General features: G+C 42.2%; 2 protein-coding genes across 8 annotated transcripts in view; both read right to left on the minus strand.

Moving 5' to 3' along the window:
- Nucleotides 1-6,899, minus strand: part of nedd1 (NEDD1 gamma-tubulin ring complex targeting factor) — a 93,272-nt gene extending 86,373 nt beyond the window's left edge. For 5 of the 7 annotated variants that reach the window (XR_011348282.1, XR_011348284.1, XM_069909683.1 and 2 more), the window contains exon 1: nt 6,664-6,899. The gene's annotated coding sequence lies outside the window, so the exon portion shown is untranslated. Of the gene's footprint in view, nt 1-2,769; nt 2,879-6,663 lie in introns of all 7 variants that reach the window. The other 2 variants (XM_069909682.1, XM_069909681.1) reach the window with 2 other exon arrangements.
- Nucleotides 6,900-26,508: 19,609 nt separating this feature from the next.
- The window catches only part of cfap54 (cilia and flagella associated protein 54), a 1,315,566-nt gene continuing 1,314,920 nt past the window's right edge, over nt 26,509-27,154 (minus strand). The window contains exon 70 of the mRNA XM_069909968.1: nt 26,509-26,974. Within this exon, the coding sequence (XP_069766069.1) occupies nt 26,849-26,974 (126 nt within the window). The 3' untranslated portion in view covers nt 26,509-26,848. The remainder of the gene's footprint in view (nt 26,975-27,154) is intronic.

A 27,154-nucleotide genomic window follows, 5' to 3' on the forward strand; every position in this document is an offset into this window, starting at 1 on the left:
AACAGAAATATTATGAGCTAGGAGAAAAAAACGCACAAAATTCTAGCGTGGCAGCTTAAGACAGAACAACTAAAAGAATGGTATTGGCATTAAGGAAAAAGGACAAACAAATTACATATAATCCAACGGAGATCAATGAAAACTTCAGGGAATTCTACGAGCAACTATATCAAACTGAAAACGAAGGGAAAGAAGACAAAATAGATGAATTTCTAACTAAAATTGAACTACTGAAATTACAAACAGAAGAGCAAAATAAATTAATAAAACCATTTGAAACAGAAGAATTACAGGAGATATTAAAAAAAACTACCGAACAATAGGAGAGGATGGATTCCCAATAGAATTCTATAAAATATTTAAAGACTTATTAATTCCTCCCCTCCTGGAAGTAATCAAGCAGACTGATAAAACACAAAACATACCAGATTCATGCAAAACAGCAATAATTACAGTAATACCATGCAGTAGAAGGAAATAAAACTCCATCAGTAGCGGTTGCTTTAGACGCAGAGAAGGCCTTTGACAGAGTAGAATGGAATTATTTATTCAAAGAACTACAAAAATTCAGCCTACCAGAGAAATATATTAATTGGATTAAAGCATTATATAAGGGGCCATTGGCGAAAGTGACAGTAAATGGATATATATCAAAACAATTTAACTTAAGCAGATCAACAAGGCAGGGATGTCCACCATCTCCCTCACTGTTTGCGTTAGCTATAGAACCACTAGCAGAACTGATAAGAACAGAAAATAAAATAAGAGGGATAAAAATAAAAGAGAAGGAATATAAAATCAGTCTATTTTCAGATGACGTTATAATATACTTAACAGAACCAGAAATATCAATAAAAGAATTACATAGGAAATTGAAGGAATATGGAGAAGTATCGGGGTACAAGATCAATGCAAATAAAAGTGAAGCAATGCCAATGAATAATGCGGATTTCACAAAGTTTAAGAAAGTATCGGCATTTAGATAGCAAACACAAGCAATGCGATACCTAGGTATACAACTAAATAAAAATCTCGGCCATCTATATGAACTAAATTACCATCCATTAATGAAAAAATTACAAGATGACTTAGAGCACTGGAAAGACTTACCACTAACACTGATAGGAAGGATAAACTGTTTTAAAATGAAAATTTTCCCTGGGATACAATACCTATTTCAGTCATTACCAATACACCTGACAGAGAAATTCTTCAAGGAGTTATAGAAAAAAATAAGGAAATTCTTATGGAAAGGGGGGGGGAAACCGAGGATAGCACTAGATAAATTAACAGAATGGTACAAACAAGGAGGCTTACAACTACCAAACTTTAAGAATTATTATAGAGCCGCACAATTAAGATACCTATCAGATTTTTATCAAACAAGGGAAAAACCAAATTGGACCAGATTAGAACTAGATAAAATAAGGGAGAAGATACCTGAACATATACTATATAAATGGGATGAAAAATTGGTGTAACGTAAGAATTCACCGGTATTGCATCATCTGCTCAGCATTTGGAAGAAGATTCATGTAGAAAGGAATAAAACAAATTACCAACTACCAAAACTAATATTGACGCAAAATCAACTAATCCCTTTCCTTTAGAGAATGGGAGAGAAAAGGGATCAAAAGAATAGAAAATTGTTTTTCGGGAAATAAATTATTATCCTTTGAACAAATGAAGGATAAATATAATATAACTCACGATACAATGTTTGCATACTACCAACTGAAAACCTACTTGAAGGACAAATTGGGAAACAGTCTGAGGTTACCAGAAGGAAGCAATTTTGAATATGTGATTACAGACACAATGATATTTAAAAAATTTGTAACAAACATGTACATCAAACTGCAAGAAAAGGAGAACGAGGAAACAAACGGTAAGCCTAAACAAAAATGGGAACAAGATCTAAACAAAGATAAAGAATGAAACATGGGAGAAGCTATGCTCCGGAACTATGAGAAATACAATAAACACGAGGTTACGTATGATACAATATAACTGGATACACAGGCTATACATTACACCTCAAAAGTTAAATAAATGGGACCCAACAATATCAGACAGATGTTTTCGCTGTAAAAAGGAAACGGGAACAACAATTCATGCAATTTGGACATGTGAGAAAGTGGAAAAATTTTGGGAAGATCTAAACCAGATATTAAATAAAATCACAAAAAGCAATATACCAAAAAACCCAGAGATCTTCCTCCTAAGTAATATAAGAAATAAAGAATTTGGACTCGATTTGGATGGAGCACAAAAAAGATTTGTTACGATAGGCCTAGCTGTAGCAAAAAAATGTATTATGTCAACCTGGAAATTAGAAGACAACTTGAGAATACAACAATGGTATATAGAAATGAATAAATGTATTCCATTAGAAAAAATAACATATAATTTAAGAAATAACATCACAATATTCAAACAAATATGGGAGCCATACATGAAATACAATAGAGAAATCCTACCATGGACTTCCACCACCTAAAATGACAGAAGGAGAAGATAACGAAAAGAACTGACTCAGTAAAATTTCTTGTTTATTTTTATTAAGTGACAACATTGTTTAACGGGTTTAATGTATCTTATAGATTGAACTTCAAATAAATGGGAAAGGGGGTGAGGGAGGGAGGGAAGGGGGGAAAAAAGGGGGAGACAACGACACTGTATATACTTAAGAAGAAAAATGTCTGTATGTATCTTGGTCAATATGGTTTATAGTGTGAAAAATAAAAAAAATTTTAAAAAAAACCTCACCATCCAGGCCACATCCTCTTCTCACCTACCATCAGGAAGGAGGTACAGAAGTCTGAAGATGAACACCCAAGGTTACAAAAACAGCTTCTTCCCTTCCACGAGCAGATTTCTGAATGGACAATGAATCAGAGACGCGACTTCACTTTTTTCTCTTTTGCACTACTTTAAATTGTGTATTTATGGAAATGTAATTTATAGCAATTGTTGCACCTGTTACAAAATAATTCTGCCACAATATAAAAACTAATTTAGTGACATGTTTATGACAGTAAACCTGATGCATGCATGGGGTGGTGAGGATCCTTGATGACTACAGTTCAGCATTTAACACCATCATGCCCTCAAAACTGATCAGCAAACTCCAAGATCAGGGTCTCGACATTCCATTGGATTATGAATTTCCTCACCTCCAGACCACAACCAGAGGATTGTTAAGAACTTCTCCACAATCTCCATCAGTACCAGAGCTCCACAGGGCTGCATTCTTAGCCCCCTGCTCTTCTTCCTACAACTGTGCAGCTCGGTACGACAATATCTACAAATTTACTGGTGATACCATGGTAGTGGGTTGTATAAAGGAAAGGGATGAGTCAGCGTACAGACGGGAGATTGAAAACTTGGCGGAATGGTGCACCAACAACAACCTCACACTCAATGTCACCAAAACTAAGGAGCTGACTGTTGACTTCAGGAAAGGAAAACCAGAGGCTCACAATCCAGTGATCATTGGGGTAAATCACAGAGACAGAGAGGGCGGAGTAAATTTAAATTTCGGGAGTCACCACCCTGAAGGCCCTTTCCTGGACCCAACACACCAATGGCATTATGAAGAAAGCACGTCAGCACCTCTACTTCCTCAGGAGTTTGCAGAGGTTTGGTATGACACCAGAAACCCTGTTAAATTTCTACAGAGGCGTGGTGGAAAGTGTCATGACTGGCTGCATCACGGTCGGCTATAGGGACAGCAATATCCCTGAGCGTGAAGCCCTCCAAAAGGTAGTGGACACAACCCAGGACAGCACAGGCAAAACCCTCCCATGGTTTAAAAACGTCGACAGGGAACGCTGCCATTGGAGACCAGCAGCCGTTGGAGATGATGGATCTACACACCACCCAGCAAACGCTTTGTTCTTGCTACTAGCATCAGGAAAGAGGTAAAGGTGGCACAAGACCCACACCATGAGGTTCAGGAACAGCTGCTACCCCTCTACAACAAACTCAATCAGGGTTTCATTAAAGGACTCTTGGGCACTTTATTCTCTCTACATTGCACTCGATTTATTTACATTTGTTATCGGTTTCCATGTATATGCTGTGTTGTTTTTTGTTTGCACTACCAATAAGTGGTAATTCGGTCTCACCTGTAGAAAAAAACCGCAAAGTGCAATGTGATATCATGTATGTACTGACAATAAAACTGAAATCTCTACCCATAGATCTCTCTTACACTGACACCATAAGCAACACATCTTTTGGAATGATAAATGAAAATATTGGCAGAGTACTCCAAAGTGCTGGAGAAACACAGATCATGCAGCCTCCATCGAAAACAAAAGGCAGTTGAGATGTTGGGCTTGAAATCCTCACCAGGACTGCTAAAAATCAAGCAGGCACCCAAGAAAAAAAAGTGAGTGGGGAGGAGGGGGGGGGGGAAGAAGGGAAGGCAGGAGAGAAAGAAGCCGAAAAGTGATAGGGGGAGAGAGAGAGCAACAAGGCTGATTCTCGGAGAGGAGGGAAGGTGTAGGGAGCTGGTAGAAGAGAGGGGTGAGGGAAAGATATTGACCTGGGGGCAGGTTTGACGGAAATTGGTCGGTAACGATGCTGTCTGGTTGGAGTGCCAAAACAATACAAGGTGTTGTTCCTCCAATTTACCAGTGGCCTCAACTTGGCAGTACATGAGGCCATGGACAAGACATACCAGTGTAGCAATGGAGTGTAGAACTGAAGTGGGTGGTTGCTGGGAGGTCCCTCTGTCTGGTTGCAGACAGAGCAAAGATACACAGCGAAATAATCTCCCAGTCTGCTTCCATTCTCCATGATGTAGAGGTCACATCAGGGAGCAGTAAATGTCTCCGACAGATTCACAAGTAAACTGTTGTTTCACTTGGAAGTCCCAAATGTGGAGAAGGAAGAAGTGCGAGTGCAAGTGTCACAATTCTTGCAGTCACAGTATCAAGGAGGAGATGGGAGAGAAGAGGGAGAGGAGCGGGAAGAGGCTTCTGTTTGCAGAATCCCATTGCAAGTGGCAGAAATTGCAGAAAATGATATATTGGATGCAGAGGAGTGGGAAGCGAGGACAGGGGAATCCCGTCCTTGTGGATTCTCAGTTTCCCCCAACTACAATCAATTAATTCTGCCATCTACTGGTCTCATTTCTCAGCCCCTTGTAAATCCCCACAGCCCAGTCTGTAACACTCACATCCATTCTTTCCTCTACAATGTAGAAAGATGCATCTATTCTGGATAAAACTCTCTTGAAATTCCAATACCCCAAAAATTCCTTCCTTTCCCTCACATGTTGAGCTCAATGAAAGAACCAACGTTATTCAAAATGGGGACAGCTCCTGAAGTGTTTGCTCAGGGCAGGCTCACAATCTAAACCTCCACATGTGGAGACACAACTAGTTGTGTCCTATCCTGAATTGATCTTATTCTGTTTTTACTTTTATTAAATATAAACTAATTGTTGAATGATCATTCAGCACTCCGAACAAATGCGCTGACAAGTTAACTGTCTCGTTAGTATGGTAAATGGCAAAAGTAAATGCCAGCTCTTCAGACACTTCCTCAAATCTTCCCCAGACCAAGATCCCATCAACCAGATATCATCTCCAACACTATCACAGACCTCATGACCTCCGGGTATCTCTGCCACCAACTTCAACCTTGCAATTCCCCCACTCTGCGTCACCCAGTTCCTTCTCCTACCCAAAATTCACAAACAGAACTCTCCTGCCCTACGGAAGTTATATCCTTGCACTTCAACACCATCTTGCACCCCCCCCCTCAACCTCTCCATTCAGTCCCTTCCCACCGACATCCAGGACACCCCTCACTCTCCATCTCTGAAGTATTCAGATTCTCCATCTCCTATCATCTTCCTGATGGAAGTGCACATCCAGTCGTCATGAGGAAGGCCTCAGGGACCTCCACTTTTTGAACACAAGAGCCAGCATCCCTGTCAAGTGACACTCTCTTCCACTTAACAGAAATTGTCCTCATACTTAACAACTTCTCCCATTTCCTCCAGATCCAGGGGTCAATCATGAATGAAGGGCTCAAGGCCCTTCTTTATCTTTATCTTTGCTATAGCCGTGTAAAATACACTGTTTAGCCTGTTGAATTTCTCCACCATTGCTTTTAGTTCAACCAGTGTTTGCAAACTTTGGTTTGAAGACAACATTTTAGTCAGGAGTGAGGAACAGACCCCGTTCAAATAGTGTCAAGCACCACTCCCTATTCCTTCCTCCTGCACCAATGCAGAACTTGACCATTTTTATTACATTCACCAACTTTCAGCCAGCCCCTACATTTAGCCACGTTAGCCCTGACAAAGGGTTTACTGACTGCCCATCTGTAACCAGAGCCGCGGTCCAACTGGTTTGCTGAAGATTCCGTCACTGCAGATTTGCCTTTCGCCCTAGTTGGGGTCGTTCTGCTGGGAGCTGCCATGGTCTGGGTGGTGGGGGAACATATCCAAGGGGTCACCACCGGCCCCGCCGCAGTTTCAGCCACCTTCTCTCCATTCATTGGCGTGACAAAGCCGGGCACGAAGAACTGAGCCGTGCGTGCAGTGGGGGTGGCGGGGGATGGGTGGGGGGGGGGGGGGGGGAGGGGGCAACTCCTCCGCCCAGGCCTCGGCTCTCCCTTTATTCCCACTAATCCCACTCTTACCTGCAGGCCTCAGCCGGCTCTCGGGTCTCTCTTCCCGGCGTCCCAGCCAATTTCAGGCCGCTGGGGAAGCCGAAAGTCCAAGTACAGCAAGCAGCCTGTGGGCCGTCGAGCCTCACGCTCTTCCTACATTCCCAGCGGAGTGGACGGGCTCCGGGCTCCTGACTCCGCCTGTCCGGCGGCCGAACTCTGGCGCCAACCGCCCACCCCACATGCGCAATCCGTCCTACGGTCAATCGCCACCCTGAACTGCGCATGCGTTCCCACCTCCTCGATCCCCAGAACTGCGCATGCGTTCCCACCTCCTCGGTCCCCAGAACTGCGCATGCGTTTCCACCTCCTCGGTCCCCAGAACTGCGCATGCGTTCCCACCTCCTCGGTCCTCGAACTGCGCACGCGTTTCCACCTCCTCGGTCCCTAGAACTGCGCATGCGTTCCCACCTCCTCTGTCCTCGAACTGCGCATGTGTTCCAATAATCAGAATCAGAATTTATTTTTCCCCCCTTGCAGACCTGCAGCAAAGTAACAGCCTTATCAGCCCACGAGTTGGTGCCGCCCAATTAATCTACACCCCCTGTACGTTTCGAACGACGGGAGGAAACTGGAGCCCCTGGGGAAACCCCAGGCAGACAAGGGGAGAATGTACAAACACCTTCCAGGCAGCTCGATTCGAACTCCCATCCCGGTCGTTGGCGCGAACTGCTCCGTCACCCATGTTGTCGTGAACAATTCACAAAATACATTGTTTTGCAGAGGTACACAATGCAAACATTCCAATAAACTACCTTACAACAATAAATAAAAGTAGTGTATAAATAATATAGCTGAATGCTTTGTTTATTCATCATTATGAAAATCTTAATGCGAAATTATGCAAATTGTTTATCTGTTTTATTAATGAATCTTCTTCTTTGGCTTGGCTTCGCGGACGAAGATTAATGGAGGGGTAATGTCCAGGCTCGTTTGTGGCTGACTAGTCCGATGCGGGACAGGCAGACAAGGTTGCAGCGGTTGCAGGGGAAAATTGGTTGGTTGGGGTTGGGTGTTGGGTTTTTCCTCCTTTGCCTTTTGTCAGTGAGGTGGGCTCTGTGGTCTTCAAAGGAGGTTGCTGCCCGCCGAACTGTGAGGCGCCAAGATGCACGGTTTCAGGCGATATCAGCCCACTGGCGGTGGTCAATGTGGCAGGCACCAAGAGATTTCTTTAGGCAGTCCTTGTACCTCTTCTTTGGTGCACCTCGGTGGCCAGTGGAGAACTCGCCATATAACACGATCTTGGGAAGGCGATGGTCCTCCATTCTGGAGACGTGACCTACCCAGCGCAGTTGGATCTTCAGCAGCGTGGATTCGATGCTGTCGGCCTCTGCCACTTCGATGTTGGTGATGAAGTCGCTCCAATGAATGTTGAGGATGGAGCGGAGACAACGCTGGTGGATGCCGGTAGAGGACCCATGATTCGGAGTGTGGGTATGACAACGGCTCTGTATCGCTAATCTTTGTGAGGTTTTTCAGTTATTAATGAATAAAGCTACATTAAATTGCATTTACAAATTTGCTCTATTAAATTAATAAGATAGTAATTCAGAATATCAGCCTCACGTTTCCTTGAAAATGACACATTTTGAAATTAGGATATATTAGAACCTGGAAAGTATCATCTATATTTTGATTCAAAGAAAATTATAATTGTGAAATTTGACTGAAAGAATTCAACTTGACTTAAAATTAAGAAACATTTAAACTTTAACGAGAAGTCCAGTTTTCTGTGAGAATATTCCAAAAGCCTCTATGAGAACATGTCTGATTGTGCAGTTCAAAATTGAGCCAAGGACAGCAAGACACCTGTAACCTTGAAAGAAAGATAAGATATCACTCTGGTTTGCAGAATCTGGCAGGAAGCACAGAAATGTTATTATAAGTATTTATTATAAATACCTGATAAGAAAATCTGTGCAGAACACAGAGACAATTCAGCCAGAAAATCCTCTTAAAGGGACCAAGCAAGATACAAATTTGTTTACAGTTCCCAGGAACCAGGATAAGCCAGGAGAAGACAGGCTACAGTGAGAAGAACCCAACATGGAGAAGAAGAAGTCTCGTCAGGCTAAAGTCCTTGAGCAAATAGCTCCTCTCAAAGAACTGTTTGGTTTTGAGTTGAGCCACCAAGGCGGACCAATAGGAGATTGGAGTCAGCTACCAAGCAAGAAGAGGGTTAAATCAAGGCACTGCAGACCTCATTAGCTGACTTAAAGGTTAGTGGAACTGAAACAGATGAAAGTACATTGCAAAGCCCCACTGATGCTGCACCAAGCAAAATACTGAAGATTGAGACTAAATCAGCGGTATCTGAAAGTTCAGATGTGAATCCTGATAATAGTATTTTCAAGGTTATGAGCACAGGAAGATTTTCAAAGTCCTCAAAGCCATCTCGAGCAAGTACAGCTTCGCGGGCTTCAAGTATTTCAGCTATTCATGCTAAGGCACAAGCAGACTTCTGCACAATGAGAGTGGTTGGAGAAAATATGTGCTTCAGAAGATATGGAAGCTGAAATGAAGAATCAGCAACTGATGTTATAAATGGCTAGTGAAGAACAAAAAAGACTATTGAAGAGAGAAAAGAAAAGACTAGAGCTTGAGGAACAATATGCTATGAAGATGGCCAAAGTAAAAGCATTTGCTCAGGCTTCTGCAAGATCTATCACTCAAAGGACTTGCACTTAACATTCCACAGATCAATGGGTCACAGGAAACAAGTCTACCCGAGCCAGGAACCACGGGTGGTGCGACTAGTGCTCAAATGACAATGACCAACTCTGTGGAAAGGGCAAGTAGCAACATTAAATCTCTTCAGAGTGAATAATATATGAACCTTCCCGAAAGGAGAGTACTTCAAAAAAGTTCCACCATGCAAATTGATCATACTCCAACATCAATGCCATCATTTACAACTCAAAGTCCTACACCTATGGCACCAGTTTAAGTTCCGTATGCTCCATTCACAACAAGAGAACCAGTCACAAGCCATGGTAGACAATCCAATATATTATCACTCCTAGCAAAACAAAATGGAATTTCTGCTATGTTAGCGCAGAAACAAGGTTCATATGGTTTCCTTAAGAAGGAAATTCCAGTTTTAAATGGAGATTCATTACAATATCTGACATTCATGAAATCCTTTGAACATCACATATAAAAATGATAAAAATCGTCTGGAACAATATACTGGAGGGCAGGTGAAGGAGTTATTTAAAAGTTGTCAATATATGGATCCAGACCAAGGTTTTAAAAGGGCAAAAGAATTATTACATTATTATTATGACGAAGAACATAAAATTGCAAGGGCCCACATAGACAAGATTCTTTCTTGGTCAGCAATAAAATCAGAGGATGCAAAGGCTTTACAAGCATGTGCACTTTTTCTGAGAGGATGTTGTAATGCAATGGGAAGTAGCGAACATTAACAAGAGCTGAATTTTCTTGCTAATTTGTCGATTATTGTCAACAAATTTCATTATAAGCTGAAGGACTTATGGAGAACCAAAATTGCAGAGCTTAAGATTCATCCTGCAAGGGATGTCACTTTTGAGGATGTTGTACAATTCTTGGAACAGCACATGCATGTTAACACTGTACCAATATTTGGAAATATTAAGGATACGTTAATAGTTCCTAAAGATGTAAAGAAGTCTAAATCATTGTCTCAACAGAAACTAAAGAGAAGTATCTTTGTTACTGTTGTGTCAGATACAAACACAGAAAGAACAAGGAAACAATGGAAAAAGATCAGACTGTTCAGGAAAGCTCTTTGTATTGTGAAGTTCAGCAAGCTTTAGAATAATGTTCACAATTGGAGAAAAAGTCAAATGATGAGAAATTAACATTTTTAAAGAAGAATGGAATATGTTTCGGTTGCTTGTGGACACATCAGCAAAACTTGTAATAAGTGACTCAGTTGTGATATATGCAGTTTAAAGCATCCCAAGTTACTGCATATTCAATGAAGTTAAGAAGAATGACAAACAATCTGAATCCAAGACTAAAAACACAGTCAAAGAGAATGCTTCAGCTTTGGTTCAGACAAACAGTCTTACAGTGACAAAGCTTTCTCAAAAGTTCCTGTACAGGTTAAAGCTAAAAAAGGAAGCTTCACATTAAAGACCTATGCATTTCTTGATCAAGGAAGTACTGCATCATTTTGTACTGTTGAATTAATGAATGATATCAAACAGTGGAATCATCTAAAAGATTGCCCAAGATTGATCCTAAAATTGAGATGTTAATTGGATTAAATGTACCAAAAGCTCTTGAATTTCTAGAAGTAATAAGGAGTCAAAGTGGCAATTTTATGCCATGAGAATGTTGCTTTGATGGATAATTAATGGACCATTAGGAGGAAAAATGAATAATGATCAAGAGGCATCAAATGTAAATGTCAACATAATTTCAGTTGTCAAACTTAATGAACTGTGGGAACAACAGTTAAAAATTGATTTCTTTGAATGTCACAAAGATAATCAAGAACCTTCAAAGGAGGACAAGCAGTTTCTGGATTTAGTTTCAAATTCTGTGAAACATGTTGATGGCCATTACTGGATCGCATTACCTTTAAGGAAAGGAGAAATAAAATCATTGCAGAACAGCGTATGCTGAGTTTGAAGAGAAAATTCAAGAGAAATTCCTCCTTTCATTTGGAATATACCAATGTCCTGTCGGATATGATAACCAAGGGTAATGTATTATCTTGGAAAATAAAGATGGTATTTATCTCATGATGGTATTTACCTCATCATGGAGTTATACATCCACAAAAGGAGAAACTACATGTAGAATTTGATTTTGTGGAGCCTCCTTTCAATGAGTTTCATTGAATTATCAATTTTTACAAGGTCCAGACTTAACCAGTACTTTAATAGGTGTTTTGATAAGATTTTGTAAAGACCCTGTTATAATTGCTGCAGATTTTGAAGCAATGTTTCATCAAGTGAAAGTACCATCAGAAGATCGTGATTTTCTACAATTGTTATGGTGGCCAAATGGTGATTACAGTAAAGATATGATTGATACAGAATGATAGTTCATCTATTTGGAGCAACTTTGACACCAAGTTGTGCAAATTTTGCTCTCAGGAAATGTGTTGAAGAACTATAAGCTTCATCAGAAATAATTTCTATGTTGATGATTATCTTACTTCAGTGGTTTCAGAAAAAGAAGCAATAAATCTTTATCACGAGTTAAAAGAGATCTGTAATAAAGGAGGTTTCTTCCTTACAAAATGGATTAGCAACAGTTGAGATGTGTTGGTTGTTATTCCTGAGCAGAAGGAGCAAAGGAGATAAAACATCTTGACTTGGATTGTGACATTCTACCTTTCAAAAGAATTCTAGGAATGCAATGGTGTGTTCAATCTGTTTTCAAATTCAAAATGGTTTTGAAAGAACAGCCTTTAACAAGAGGTATTCTTTCAATCGTAAGCTCAATATTTGATCCTTTGGGAATATTGGCACGAGTAGTATTAATGGCCAAGAAAATTCTGCAAGCATTGTGCAGAAGAAAACTTGGAAGGGATGAAGTTATACCAGATTCCATCGCACAAGATTGGATGAATTGGATTGAGAATCTTGAAATGTTAGAAAGTTTTGAAGTCGACAAATGTTTTAAACCTCCAGACTTTGGAATTGCCACATTTGCTCAGTTACACCATTTTGCTGGCGCAAGTGAAGGTGGTTTTGGTACTGTCAGTTACTACTGCAAAATAACCAAGAGCGAGTACACTGTGGATTTTTAATGGGAAAAGCCAGAGTGGCTCCATTAAGGCCAGTCACCATGACTCGAATGGAATTGACTGTGGCTACTATGGTACACAAAATGGAGACTGTGTTAAGAAAAGAATTACAGACAGAGTGAGCAGATTCTATGTTTTGGACTGATAGTACATCAGTACTTAAATACATTAATAACAAAACTATGAGGTTTTGTACCTTTGTGGTTAACAGAATTGATGAGATTGAGATGGTTTTGCACACTAATCAATGAAGATATGTTAAAACAGTGGATAATCCAGCTGACATGGCTTCACGAGGATCAAAGTTTCAATAATTTTTGATAATAGCCAACACCTGGGAGTCTGGCCCTCAATTTCTTTTGCAATTCCAGGAAGAATGGCCTCAAAATCCAGAAGAATTATAAGAAGTTTCAATGGAAGATCCAGAAATCCAAAACACTACTATTCAAATATCTACTTAGAAAGATCAGATTATTCTATTAATTTGCTATTATTCTTCATGATTTCATTTGAAAAAGGCAGTATCATGGATTCTTAGGTTAAAAACTATGTTTTTACATTGTATCAAAAAAGATTAAGAGATGGGGAAGTGCAGAGAGACCTAGGGGTACTTGTACATCAGTCTCTGAAGGCGAGTATACAGGTATAGCAGGCGGTTAAAAAGGCAAATGGTATGTTGGCCTTCATATCAAGAGGGTTTGAGTATAGGAACAAGGATACCTTACTGCAGCTGTACAGGGCCTTGGTGAGACCCCACCTGGAGTATTGTGTGCAGTTTTGGTCACCTTATCTAAGGAAGGATGTTCTTGCAATGGAGGGAGTGCAGAGGCGATTCACCAGGCTGATACCTGGAATGGCAGGAATGACTTATGAGGAAAGATTGCGCAAATTGGGATTGTACTCTCTGGAGTTTAGAAGATTGAGGGGGGATCTCATAGAGACATATAAAATTCTGGCAGGACTGGACAGAATGGATGCAGATGGGATGTTTCCAATGATGGGAAAATCCAGAACCCGGGGCCATGGTTTGAGGATAATAGGCAAACCATTTAGGACCGAGATGAGGAGGAATTTCTATACCCAGAGGGTGGTGAATCTGTGGAATTTATTGCCACAGAGGGCAGTGGAGGCAGGTTCATTAAATATATTTAAGAGGGAATTAGATATATTTCTTCAGTATAAGGGTATTAAAGGTTACGGAGAGAAGGCGGGGACGGGGTACTGAACTTTAAGATCAGCCATGATCTCGTTGAATGGTGGAGCAGGCTCGAAGGGTCGAATGACCTACTCCTGCTCCTATCTTCTATGTTTCTATGTTTCTAAAATCTGAAGTCTCAAAAGAGCCGTTACCTAACAGTTGATGAATTGGTGAATGCTGAATTGGAGATAATTTGTTTTAGTCAGAGAAAGGCATTTGAAAATGAGATATCAAAATTGAAGAAGAATTTGAATGTTACAAATACAAGTCGTGTTTACAAGCTAAATCCTAATCTGGTAAACGATGTATTGAGAGTAGGAGGAAGATTGGAAAAAGCAATAATGCCAGAAGAAATGAAATATCCTATTATATTAGCGAAGGGGTTTCATGTTTCTGAATTGGTTGTTCAACATATACATGAGAAAACAGGTCATGGTGGTTGTAATCACGTATTATCAGAATTGTGCCAGAAATAGTGGATACTTGGTGCTTCGACATTAATCAAAAGAATTATATCAAAATTTGTTAATTGTCGATGGACAACAAAAAAATGGCAGATTTTCCACAAATCAGCGTTTTGCCTGATGAACCCCCATTTACATAGGTGGGAGTTGATTATTTTGGTCCTTTGCAAGTTAAGTGAGGAAGAAGTTTTGAAAAACGATATGGAGCTATTTTTACTTGTTTGACTACGAGAGCAATTCATATTGATACAGACTCTTTTATCAATGTTCTTTGAAGTTTTATCCCCAGATGTGGTCAAGTAAAATAATTATGTTCTGATAACAGATCTAATTTTACAGGAGCTCAACTAGAGTTACGAAAAGCAATTCAAAATAGGAATCAACATCAAATTCTTGATGCATTACTTGAGAAAAAAATTAATTGGATATTTAACCCACCCACAGGATCACTCGACATGGAGAGTGATGAAATTAAAACCGAGACTAAGGTCCTGAATTTAAATAAAAGGAATTATGATGGTATGAGACGGGAGTTGAGTAAGATTGATTGGGTGGTGTTTATGGGGGAGTTGACTGTGGATAGACAATGGAAAGCATTCACAGATCTAATGGAGAAATTGCAAAAATCGTTGATACCGGTTTGGCATAAAAATAAACCAAAAAAGGTGACTCAACCGTGGATAACAAGGGAAATTAGAGACAGCATTAGGTCCAAAGAGAGAGCATATCAATTGGCCAAAAAAAGTACCACAACCGAAGACTGGGAACATTTCAAGATGCACAAAAGGAGGACAAAGGGATTAATCAAGAGAGCAAAAATAAATTATGAAAGTAAGCTTGCAGCAAATATAAAAACCGACTGCAAAAGCTTTTATAAATATGTCAAGAGGAAAAGATTGGTGAAATCCAGAGTAGGTCCTTTGCAGTCGGAATCAGGGGAATATATAATGGGGAATAAGGAAATGGCAGACCAATTAAATTCTTACTTTAGTTCTGTTTTTACAAGAGAGGATACAAATAACCTCCCAAGGATGTTGGGAAACATAGAGACTAATGAAAGGGAGGAACTGAAAGAAATCGGTATCTCTAAGGACATGGTGTTGGGGAAATTGATGGGATTGAAGGCAGATAAATCCCAAGGGCCTGATAATCTACATCCTAGGGTACTTAAGGAAGTGGCCATTCAGATAGCAGATGCTTTAAGAATTATTTTCCAGAACTCGATAGACTCAGGATCAGTACCAATGGATTGGAGGGTAGCTAATGTTACCCCACTATTTAAAAAGGGGGGTAGAGAAAAAGCGGGGAATTATAGGCCGGTGAGCCTTACATCAGTAGTGGGCAAAATGATGGAATCCATTATTAAGGATGTAATAGCGGAGCATATGACTAGCAGAGAAGGGATCGGACAAAGTCAACATGGATTTACAAAAGGTAAATCGTGCTTGACAAATCTATTGGAATTCTTTGAGATGGTGACAGGTAAAATAAATGGGGGAGAGCCAGTGGATGTGGCGTACCTGGACATTCAAAAGGCCTTCGATAAGGTCCCACATAAATGACTGGCTTCCAAAATCAAGGCTCATGGGATTGGGGGCAAAGTATTGATGTGGATTGAGAACTGGCTGGCAGGTAGAAGACAGAGAGTTGGAATAAATGATTCGTTTTCTGAGTGGCAGGCGGTGACCAGTGGGGTGCCACAGGGATCTGTACTGGGACCCCAGCTGTTCACAATTTACATTAATGATCTGGATGAGGGGATTGGATGTAATATCTCCAAATATGCAGGTGACACTAAGCTAGGAGGGGTTGTGTGCACGGAAGAGGGGGTCAGGAAGCTCCAGTGTGATTTGGATAAATTGAGGGACTGGGCAGATCCATGGCAAATGCACTACAATGTGGATCAATGTGAGGTTATCCACTTTGGTAATACAAACCGGAGGGCAGATTACTATTTGAATGGCAATAGATTAAGAGATGGGGAAGTGCAGAGAGACCTAGGGGTACTTGTACACCAGTCTTTGAAGGCGAGCATGCAGGTACAGCAGGCGGTTAAAAAGGCAAATGGTATGTTGGCCTTCATATCAAGAGGGTTTGAGTCTAGGAACAAGGATACCTTACTGCAGCTGTACAGGGCCTTGGTGAGACCCCACCTGGAGTATTGTGTGCAGTTTTGGTCACCTTATCTAAGGAAGGATGTTCTTGCAATGGAGGGAGTGCAGAGGCGATTCACCAGGCTGATACCTGGAATGGCAGGAATGACTTATAAGGAAAGATTGCGCAAATTGGGATTGTACTCGCTGGAGTTTAGAAGATTGAGAGTGGATCTCATAGAGACCTATAAAATTCTGGCAGGACTGGACAGAATGGATGCAGATGGGATGTTTCCAATGATGGGAAAATCCAGAACCCGGGGCCATGGTTTGAGGATAATAGGCAAACCATTTAGGACCGAGATGAGGAGGAATTTCTATACCCAGAGGGTGGTGAATCTGTGGAATTCATTGCCACAGAGGGCAGTAGAGGCAGGTTCATTAAATATATTTGAGGGAATTGGATATATTTCTTCAGTATAAGGGTATTAAAGGTTACGGAGAGAAGGCGGGGACCGGGTACTGAACTTTAAGATCAGCCATGATCTTGTTGAATGGCGGAGCAGGCTCGAAGGGTCTACTCCTGCTCCTATCTTCTATGTTTCTATGTTTCTATCATGGTAGTGTGTGGGAAAGAAAATTCTTAATTCCATTTTAAATAATCAAATACTGAATGATGACAATCTTCAGACAGTATTGTGTGAGCTTGAAGCTATTTTAAATAGTCGTCCAATATCGAAAATTTCTGTAGATTTAAATGACATTGAGGAACTTACACCAAATCATCATTTACTTCTCAAATCTAAACCTTTAATGTCTCCAGGTCAATCTCAGAAAGAAGATATCTATGTAAGACCCAAATGGAAACAAGTGCTTGCCTTAAGGGCCCGGTAGCGGCCCCGACCCCACAACCCTCCTGCATCTTTGCTGATTCTGATCTGTGCCCACCTTTTTCATTTCCTTCCTCCTCGACAGCGCAAACACACTTTAAGGGCGGGCTGCCATTTTGCGGGGCCAAGTGGTGCCCCATTCTGAGCCCTGACAGTATTGGTGGTGTCGCTCCCCCTCCCTCCCCCCCTCACCCGCCCGCTGCTCTGCCCAGGCCACGTGTGGCGTATCTTGTCAGTGGATGCGCATCACCAGCCTCCTGATGATCGACTGGGCAGCGTGCCAATGGAAAGCGAGCTTACAGCTCCATGGGAAGCGGGGAGGGGAGGGGCCGTGGTCATTCTGTGGGCCCCAGCAGACTGAGCAAGTCCAAGTTGAAATGGTAATTGTGTCCCAGTTTTATGTTAGAGCTAACTGTGATTTGCACATTAAATTTTCTGCCATTTGAAACTGACCAGCAACAGAACCCTTGATAAGAAACTGGTTCCATTGTCAAAGTCTGCCGACGTTTACGACTATATCACCATTCCCAACCTTATTACTGTTTCCTTAATGCTGGATGTAGCCAAGAAATTGAAGCCACAGTAACCGACCTGCAACACGAGCGTCACCGAAGCAACAACACATTTTATTGTGTTTCTGATTCCTGCCTCAAATGTAGTCTCCATCAATGCAAATGATGTTTGAAGTTCAAATGCCTTCATCTTTATTCAACCACAAAGCATTTTGCAAAACCAGATCCCAGAAAATCTAGAAATGTCATGTGCTTACTTTGCGACGTTGTTTTTTTTAACTTTGTCGTTTCACAAATATTTTAACCTGTACCTTAGGGTTGCAAAGTAACTGATTGTGCTGGTCAGCAGTAGCAGGAGATTGTCAAGTCACACCTGATCAAAATCACAGGTTCTTCTGTTCACAAAATGATTGGAAACGAGACATTTACCTTGGCCTCGTATAATGAACGGCCTCTCTTCAATCTGATCATACAGCTCAACATTAATTTTAGCAGAAAATTTTGCTACCTTCATATAACAAGAATTTTTTTTCAGAATTGGCAATTACATCTTGAACAATTTTAACAAAATAATGCAGATCTTCATGGAGGTTATCACCTATGGTTAGATTAAATATTCATGCAACAATTATGAAAGCATCTAGCCAGAAATTGGCCTTCTCCGCCCCATTATTACTTCAGTTGTGAATTTCAAATTAAAACACACAAATAATCAGATGAAAATTACAAGTTATATTCAAGGTCCATTGGACATAATCTTCACTAAAGCCCACACTAATTTGAATGATTATTACCAATTGAGATTTTTTTTGGTCTCGAAGTTGAATCTGATCAGTGGTTACTTTGTGACTGTGGTTTTCAGCCCGTAAACACATTGCCCTTAATTTAGTTTCTGAGGAGGCAGACAGGGAACAAACACCACATCGATAATCCGCTGGCCATTTCAGAGAATACATTCACATGGCACTTTCATTTTCCTGCAGAGAGAGGAGCCGGGACATGTTCGAGTCCTTGGCCCATGCATTAAGAGTGGATTTTATCTTATATTTATTTCAAAGAAGCACAATACATGAATGCCAAATCAAACAATTTTATTAACATTAGTCTTTCAGTACTCCCACGTCCCACGCCTGTGTAACTGTGAATAGAAAATAAAATTTCCTGGTGTATAGCTTACTTATACTTACCTGTGTTATAATTACAAATGTTGCAATGAATGCTATAGTGACAATTGGGTACATAGTTACGGATAGAAGGCAGGCGAAGACAGGCACGAGCACTTCCCTGGTGGTGGCACAGACAGAGCGTTTCCAGCTGTGTGGGGGATTATGGGTAACAAAGACGGCCATTGATTCTGCATTGAGCCACCACCGCCCTGAGTGGGCCCTTTGTTTTTTTTAAAATTTCAGTGAATATGTGAAAGCCAATTGACAGGAGTGTTGAAAGCTACAAGTTGTTACAATTTTAAAATACTTTTAACATTGTGACTTAGTTCCCTTTGGGATCGTTAAAGTAACATTTCTATTGTTGTACCTCATTTCTATTGTTGTTTGATCTTGGGCCCCCTTACCTTCTGGGCCCCGAGGCTTCAGTCTACACATTCTAATGGCTAATCCGCCACTGGTAGCAGGTAAGAATTTGGGGTTTGTGTATATTGTACAATGCTTTTGCCAATACACTTACTATCATTTATGTACTGAGAAACCTGCAGCCAATTACATCTATGCATTATACTTGTGTACATGGTAATACACCTGGACTTCACTGGGCTCTCTCAGACTGCATTGTGGGATGGAGACTGTTGTTCTCCTCTGCCTCACCCTACTGAGTGCTTGTTGCAACTGAATCGTTGAGTTACTGTACACACCTTTCACGGTACAGCTAGTTCAGTGGCTCTCAACCTTTTTCTTTCCACTCACATCCCTCTTTAAGTAATCCCTATGCCATAGGTGCTCTGTGATTACTAAGGGATTGATAAAGATGGTATGTGGGTGTGTAATGGAGGATTAAAACCATGTACCCAGATGCTTTTTTGCTTATGTGGAACTGACGACACTGGGTCCACATGCAGGTCACCTTACTTTCAGAACTAGCAGATGTAATTAAACTCAGCCATGGGGACTCATCTGAAGATACACTTTGAAATGGAATTCCACTGTGAGGCCCAGGGAAAGCAGTTGTCAAATGCAACACTCTGAAATTGACGAATTGGTCACAACCTGTCTTGCTCGAGAAGTTTTAATAAGTCTTTGTATAAACCAGAAAATCATAACATCCTGGTTCCATAATAATTAATCTTCTAAATTGTAGAATGTAATGTTCAGTTTTGATTTTGACTGACAAATATTAGAAGGAGTAGGCGCATGATTAATTGTTTTTGGGGAATATAAGCCTGTGGTCCTGCTGCTGAAGTTTAGACTCTCCGAGGGGTGGGAACACCCCTTGTCAAGAAGGAAGAACAGCCAGAGTCCGAGCAACGTCCCGGTCGGGGGAGGTGGAGAAGCTGCTACCAGCGCCCTGACAACCTACTACAAGTGTGCAGTTGTTGCCTCGCTTCGGCAGTTGGGACCAGTCCAAGCGTTGATAAGTATAGTTGGGAAGGGCTTGCATATTGTAGTGTGAAATCAGCTTTTGAATTAGTAATAAACATTTGTATAAACTGAACTGCTCTCGGTGTGTGTGTCTATTTTCTTTCGGTAGCTCAAACACTGTGACCAATCTAAAATGAACAAAATGAGAGGTATAAGTTTACCCAAGACAATTGGCGCAGCGAGCAGGGTTGGTCTCAAGATGTTTCGCCGAAAGAAAGAGGTGAGCCCTGAGCAGTTCTTGATTCCTGGATGAACTTCCAAAGACGATGGGTTTGGCATGTTGGCCAATACCCTGTCTTTGTTGGGACCACCCATTAGTTGGGATGAGAAGTTAGACCCATCAAGTGCACCTCTGGGAGAGCGGGTTGCCACTCTCCTTCGAGAAAGTAAATTTCCTGATAAAAAAGGAACGCTGACGAATGGTTTTTGGTTGCTGGCCACAGCATTACGCCACTCCGTTCAGCGTGAAGCAGAATTAATTCAAAGAGAAGTAGAATCTCAGTGCAAAAGAAAGCAATTAGAGGAGGAGCTAGAAGTCCTGCGACAATGCTGTTCCATGATGAGCGAGATTGTTCGCACCAGTCAGGACAGAGCCAAAGAATGGGAAGATAAGCATGTCCAAATGATTTGCCGTAATATTAAACTCCGGCAGTAGCTCTGTGCAGATAAGGAAAGGCATGGAGTAGAACCCGATCCATATCGTATTCATGCCATGATAAGGAATGGTGACGATCCTGATGTAATTGAGGATTGGGATGGGAATATCTGGAATGACAATGGTAATAATGCAGATACTCCTCAGCATGTGTCTAACATACTACCCTCTCCATCTGCTGTTCACACCCGCCCTATAAGGCAGCAGATTTCCCAAACAGACAGAAGGGGGGATGATGTAAGGGTAGAGATGGAAGGGATAGATACCCCGGTTTCCCATGTGGACCCAGGGGAAAATACCCAAACCCCTGCTTATGGTCTATGGCCTACTCCCTCTATGGGATGGCCTCGACCTCCTCCCCTAGACTGGGTGGAGGACCCTGTGGGCCAAAGTGGGAACAGGGGTCGGAAACCGTCAATGATCCGTGACTTCTCTGTAAAAGAGCTGGCTGCCATTGGAGATCGATTTAGGCAAAAGGCAGGAGAAACTCTGGCGGCCTGGCTCCTGCGTGTCTGGGAACAAGGAAGGGGTAATGTATATTTAACCCCTGAGGAATTATTGGGATTAGGAACATTGACTACTGATATCCAGGTCACTGCTGAGCTGCGGGGTAGAGGGAGAGAGATGGATTACTTACTTACTACTCTAGGGGATGCCCTGCTACGAGTATACCCATCACCAGTAGATTGGGATTTACATTTGCAGAACAATTGGAGAACCCCAGAGGAGGGTATAGCATTAATTCGTCAACAGGCCCTGGCCTCTGCCTTGTATGGAGGGCGTTTGAGGCTGTGGGTACACGGGGGGAGCCCTGATGAAGAGATATTCACGGCCGGAATGCATACCAGATTGGTTCGTTCTGCCCAACCCATCACACGGGGATTGGTTCTGTCTGTAACTAGTCCGCTAATTGGGCACCCTGTGTCTGAGGCGGTGCACGCCTTATCTGGGCTTCGAGAATTAGAACTGGGAGGTAAAATCCATTCACGTACAACCCAGGTTAAATCAGACAAGCAGGATGAAAAGAGAAGGGCTGCTGGTAATAACGGACCGACAAGAAAGGACCTTTTTCTAACCTTGTTAAAGTTAGGCGTACCTAAAAGTGATATTGATGGGAAACCTACTGCGGTCCTTTATGCCCTTTATAAGAGAAAAGCAGGGGAACATTATCCCCAGCTGCTGAGTCCTCCTGGCCCAGCTGTGCCTTCTGCTCCCACTGCTGCTTCTATCGAGCTGGCTTCTCCTGCTCCAGTTACTCGTCATGAAGTAAAACAATGGGTTAAACAGGCTCTTAAAGATAACAATAGCATGTGGTCCTGGAAGCCCCCGAACCCTTCTGAAGCCTGAAGGTGTGGGCAGGATTCCCGTGTCTACTCCATTGAGACACGGCGCACACACGGGGATCCGCGGCCCTACATACCGTTAACAATCCACTGGGGTGGGGGTAATGATCGCCAATACTTGGCTTTGGTCGACACCGGTGCAGAGAACTCGGTGATTCCTGGTAATCCCGACCTCTGGACTGGACCGGTCTTTCGAATAGAGGGGTTGGGAGGAGCGGTCTTCCTGGCAAAGGAAATAAAAGTCTGTGCCATGGTGGGTGATAGCCCTTCCCCTGTCTGGTTACATGCCCTGGTGGCTGCTACTGACGAGTGTATCCTGGGTATTAATATGTTGGCCAGTATGGCCCTTAATACTAGCCAAGGGGGATTTGAATTTGGAATTCGAACTATTACAAAAAAAACTAGTAGTGGGTCAGGCTAAGTGGGATCCTGTGATGGTGCCAGCCCCCATGAAACCAGTGTGCATTCCACAATATTGTCTCCCTGGGGGGCAGGAAGAGATTACTGCCACCATCGATGCTCTGCAAGAAGAAGGGGTAGTGAGGCCCGCAACGTCGCCCTTTAATAGCCCTGTTTGGCCGGTCCAGAAGCCGGACGGCTCCTGGAGAATGACAGTTGATTATCATTTTTTGAACAAACATGCCCCACCACTTGCTTCAGCAGTTCCGGACATTGTCACCCTTATTGAAAATCTTGCTACTGGGAACTCAGGAACATGGTATGCTGTCATTGATCTCGCTAACGCCTTCTTCAGTATTCTTATAGCTGAGGACTTACAGGATCAGTTCGCCTTTACCTGGAAGGGGCACCAGTATACCTTCACCCACCTTCCAGTATCGCCTTCCCTCTCAATTCACCATTATATTGATGATGTGGCCTCCTGGAGCCTCTGGCAGAAACAAGAAGGCTGCCGAGTCCCACTGGGATTCTGGTCACGTACCATGCCTGAGGCTGCCATTCGTTATTCTGTTTTTGAACAACAGTTACTAGCCTGTTACTGGGCCCTGCTAGAGACTGAAAGAATGACAGGTGATGCAGATGTTCAATTGCGACCTGCACTTCCTATAATGAACTGGGTCCTGGCTAATGATGCTAATCTAAAGATCGGGCGGGCTCAGCAGTCTTCTATTGTTAAATGGAAGTGGTATATTCGGAGTCGTGCGACCAGAGGGCCTGAAGGGGTGGGCCGCGTACATGAACAGGTGGCTTACCATCCCAGGTCAGGAACTCACTTATCGGAGGAGGGGGATGGTGGCTCCAGTCAGTATGCTGAGTTGAAGGTAGTCACTTTACCACTAGATCCCCATGATCACCCTCTTCGCCTGTTTACTGATTCCTGGGCTGTGGCTAATGGACTTGTAGTATTGATGCCTGATTTTCAAAAGAACAACTGGATGATACATGACCGCCAAGTATGGGGCAAAGAGTTGTGGCAGCTGTTGTGGGATGCTTCCCACCATCATGAGATGGCCGGCAACCAAAAACCATTAGTCAGCGTTCCCTTTTTATCAGGAAATTTACTTTCTCGAAGGAGAGTGGCAACCCGCTCTCCCAGAGGTGCACTTGATGGGTCTAACTTCTCATCCCAACTAATGGGTGGTCCCAACAAAGACAGGGTATTGGCCAACATGCCAAACCCATCTCACGTTGATGCCTATACCAATATGGCGACTAACATGGCTCAACATAATGCAGTAGCAGATCAGCTTGCCACTATCAGCTGTGCTGATACCGTCCCCCTGGCTCGATGGGCACATGAACAGAGTGGTCATTTGGGGGAGAAGGGATCAGCTATGTGGTCCCGTACACATGCTTTATCCGTCCATCAGGATGATGTCCGCATGGTCGTACGTACATGCCCAGAATGTCAGCTTGTGAAGTTCCATACCGTTCCGCCTGGTCCGCATGGCCGAATAAAATGGGGTGCTCACTCAGCTGCGGTCTGGCAAATTGATTACATAGGCCCCATGCTAGACTGCATGGGTAAACATTACATCCTAGTAATGGTTGATACCTTTTCGGGCCTGGTTTTTACTTTTTCCACCAAGACGGCTGACCAAGCTAGCACTATCCAAGGACTAAACCATTTGATTTATCGTTATGATGTTCCAGAGGAGATTCACTCTGATAATGGCTCGCACTTCTCCGGGAAAGCAATCTGTGATTGGGCAAATGACAACGGTATTTTATGGGTTCACCATATTCCTTATTACCCACAGGCTGTCGGGTTAGTTGAACAAATGAACGGCTTACTGAAGGAACAAATTCGTTTGTTAACATCACTGGGGACCCAGAAGGGATGGTGCCATGTGCTGCAGCAGGCAGTCGACAATTTGAATCATCGCCCTTTAAAAGGAGGTACACCTTTCCACCGACTTCACGCTCCTGAATTACAGCCTATTCCAGAGGAATAACAGTCATTGCCCCCCCACTCCTGAACTAGAGAATGCCGGACAAAAGGTATGGGTGGCACCACCAGGTAGTGGCCCTCCTGTTAAAGGAGAAATAGTGACACCTGCCCAGGGTAACACTCGATGGGTAGCTATTGAGGGACAGGATGATTTAGTCTGTTTAAACACTGAACGCTTGCGGTATCGTGAGTGACATGTGTCAGGCTTCTTTGTTCCAGGTTCTCCATTTTACACTCCTGGTGATCTGGCTTAACAGCTGCTTTGATGCCAGCAATTGGATTTGTAATTTCGAGGACGTTCCGAGGGAGTTCCCCGTGGGAAACACGGTCCGATGCATTACTCCAAGGAAGTCCTCGGTCACCAGCCTCAAGTGCAGCTTATATAAATATGTTATTGTTCAGCAAGTTTCAAAATCTGTTTGTGAGCTCCAGTATCTGGGTATTATGGCCAACAAGGATAATTTGAGCCTTGGTTGGAATCCTTTCTCATGGCTAACTGCTACATTTGGGGGAGTGGGCTACACTATCCTCCGTTGGTTGCTCGCGTCATTGCTTATCTTTGTAATTGTTGTTTTGATTTCTCTTTTTTCGCTCCCTCTGTACTCAAATACTGGTTAGGCCTCGCAAATGACAGATTGTGACCAAGGGGTGGAATGTAATGGAGGATTAAAACCATGTACCCAGATGCTTTTTTGCTTATGTGGAACTGACGACACTGGGTCCACATGCAGGTCACCTTACTTTCAGAACTAGCAGATGTAATTAAACTCAGCCATGGGGACTTATCTGAAGATACACTTTGAAATGGAATTCCACTGTGAGGCCCAGGGAAAGCAGTTGTCAAATGCAACACTCTGAAATTGACGAATTGGTCACAACCTGTCTTGCTCGAGAAGTTTTAATAAGTCTTTGTATCTACGAGATAAACCAGAAAATTATAACATCCTGGTTCCATAATAATTAATCTTCTAAATTGTAGAATGTAATGTTCAGTTTTGATTTTGACTGACAAATGTTAGAAGGAGTAGGCGCATGATTAATTGTTTTTGGGGAATATAAGCCTGTGGTCCTGCTGCTGAAGTTTAGACTCTCCGAGGGGTGGGAACACCCCTTGTCAAGAAGGAAGAACAGCCAGAGTCCGAGCAACGTCCCGGTCGGGGGAGGTGGAGAAGCTGCTACCAGCGCCCTGACAACCTACTACAAGTGTGCAGTCGTTGCCTCGCTTCGGCAGTTGGGACCAGTCCAAGCGTTGATAAGTATAGTTGGGAAGGGCTTGCATATTGTAGTGTGAAATCAGCTTTTGAATTAGTAATAAACATTTGTATAAACTGAACTGCTCTCGGTGTGTGTGTCTATTTTCTTTCGGTAGCTCAAACACTGTGACCAATCTAAAATGAACAAAATGAGAGGTATAAGTTTACCCAAGACAGGTTGGAAAGAAAAAGTTTTAAAATCACTATTTTAATCATACCTCATTGACTTGTTATGTGCACGATTTCAGAACTCCAAAGGAAATGGGCCAATGACAATTTTTCTCAAGCAAAATATTTCAGTAACAATTGGGTCCAGAGCAGTGATTCTCAACCTTCCCTTCCCACTCACCTACCACCTGAAGCAATCCCTACTAATTACAGAGCATCGGGATTACTTAAAGTGGTAGGTGAGTGGGAAGGAAAAGGTTGAGAACCACTGGTCTAGAAGAAGGCATTGTTTTTTTTTGAGAATCAACCAGTTAAATGTCAACTTGCCTCATTTATATCTTGGTCTCAGATGGTAACTGCACAAAAGCTGAGATGACACTGCATCATAGACTCAGAGTTCCCAAGGATGTGAAAGATATGGACATGTGGCAGGTCTTCTGCAGACAACCAGTTGTATTGTATACTGAGTAATGAAAGCCAATGCAGCAATGATGTGATGCAGCTATTTTATTCAGATGAGTTGACTTGTATAGAAATTTGATTATAATACAGAGAAAATGTGGATTAGGAAGTATCTGGTGGGATGAAATTAACAGAGCACAAACTAAACTTGTGATATGTTGAAAGTTTACTTGGCAAATTATTCAGCAGCGTGAAAATTAAAATCAGTTTAAGACAGGCCAACATGCTGGAAGTGTTAACATTTAGCAGTGTGCGAGAGTTAGTTTGTGGATGCAATCTCAAAGTATAAGTGAAAGAAAAAGAAATTGAAACAAGTATTCCAGATGCCTTTATAACCTGCTGGAAGATCCAAGTTATCAGAATCAGGAATTTAATCAGACTCGATTAAAGAAATCAGCCATTTAAACAGACTCCCATGGTTTAACACATATCCAGATGAGGGATTAAATATTTTTTCCAGTTCTTCGAGGGTCTCAGTGGTGATATCAAAAGGAACCTATTGAGACATTAAATATATTTAAAACAATATTTTACACAATCAGCTCTTGTGGAAAAGCTCCTCTTGGAATTTGGACTAAGAATCTCAGAAAGGGAAGAAGGTTGATAAACTTTCTGCTGATTCTCCATTAAAAGAGGAGCCAAATTGCCAAGAAAGTGGTGCAGAAACCCAATAAAT

This window comes from Narcine bancroftii, chromosome 13 (genome assembly GCF_036971445.1).
Source record: "Narcine bancroftii isolate sNarBan1 chromosome 13, sNarBan1.hap1, whole genome shotgun sequence".
NCBI lineage: Eukaryota > Metazoa > Chordata > Chondrichthyes > Torpediniformes > Narcinidae > Narcine > Narcine bancroftii.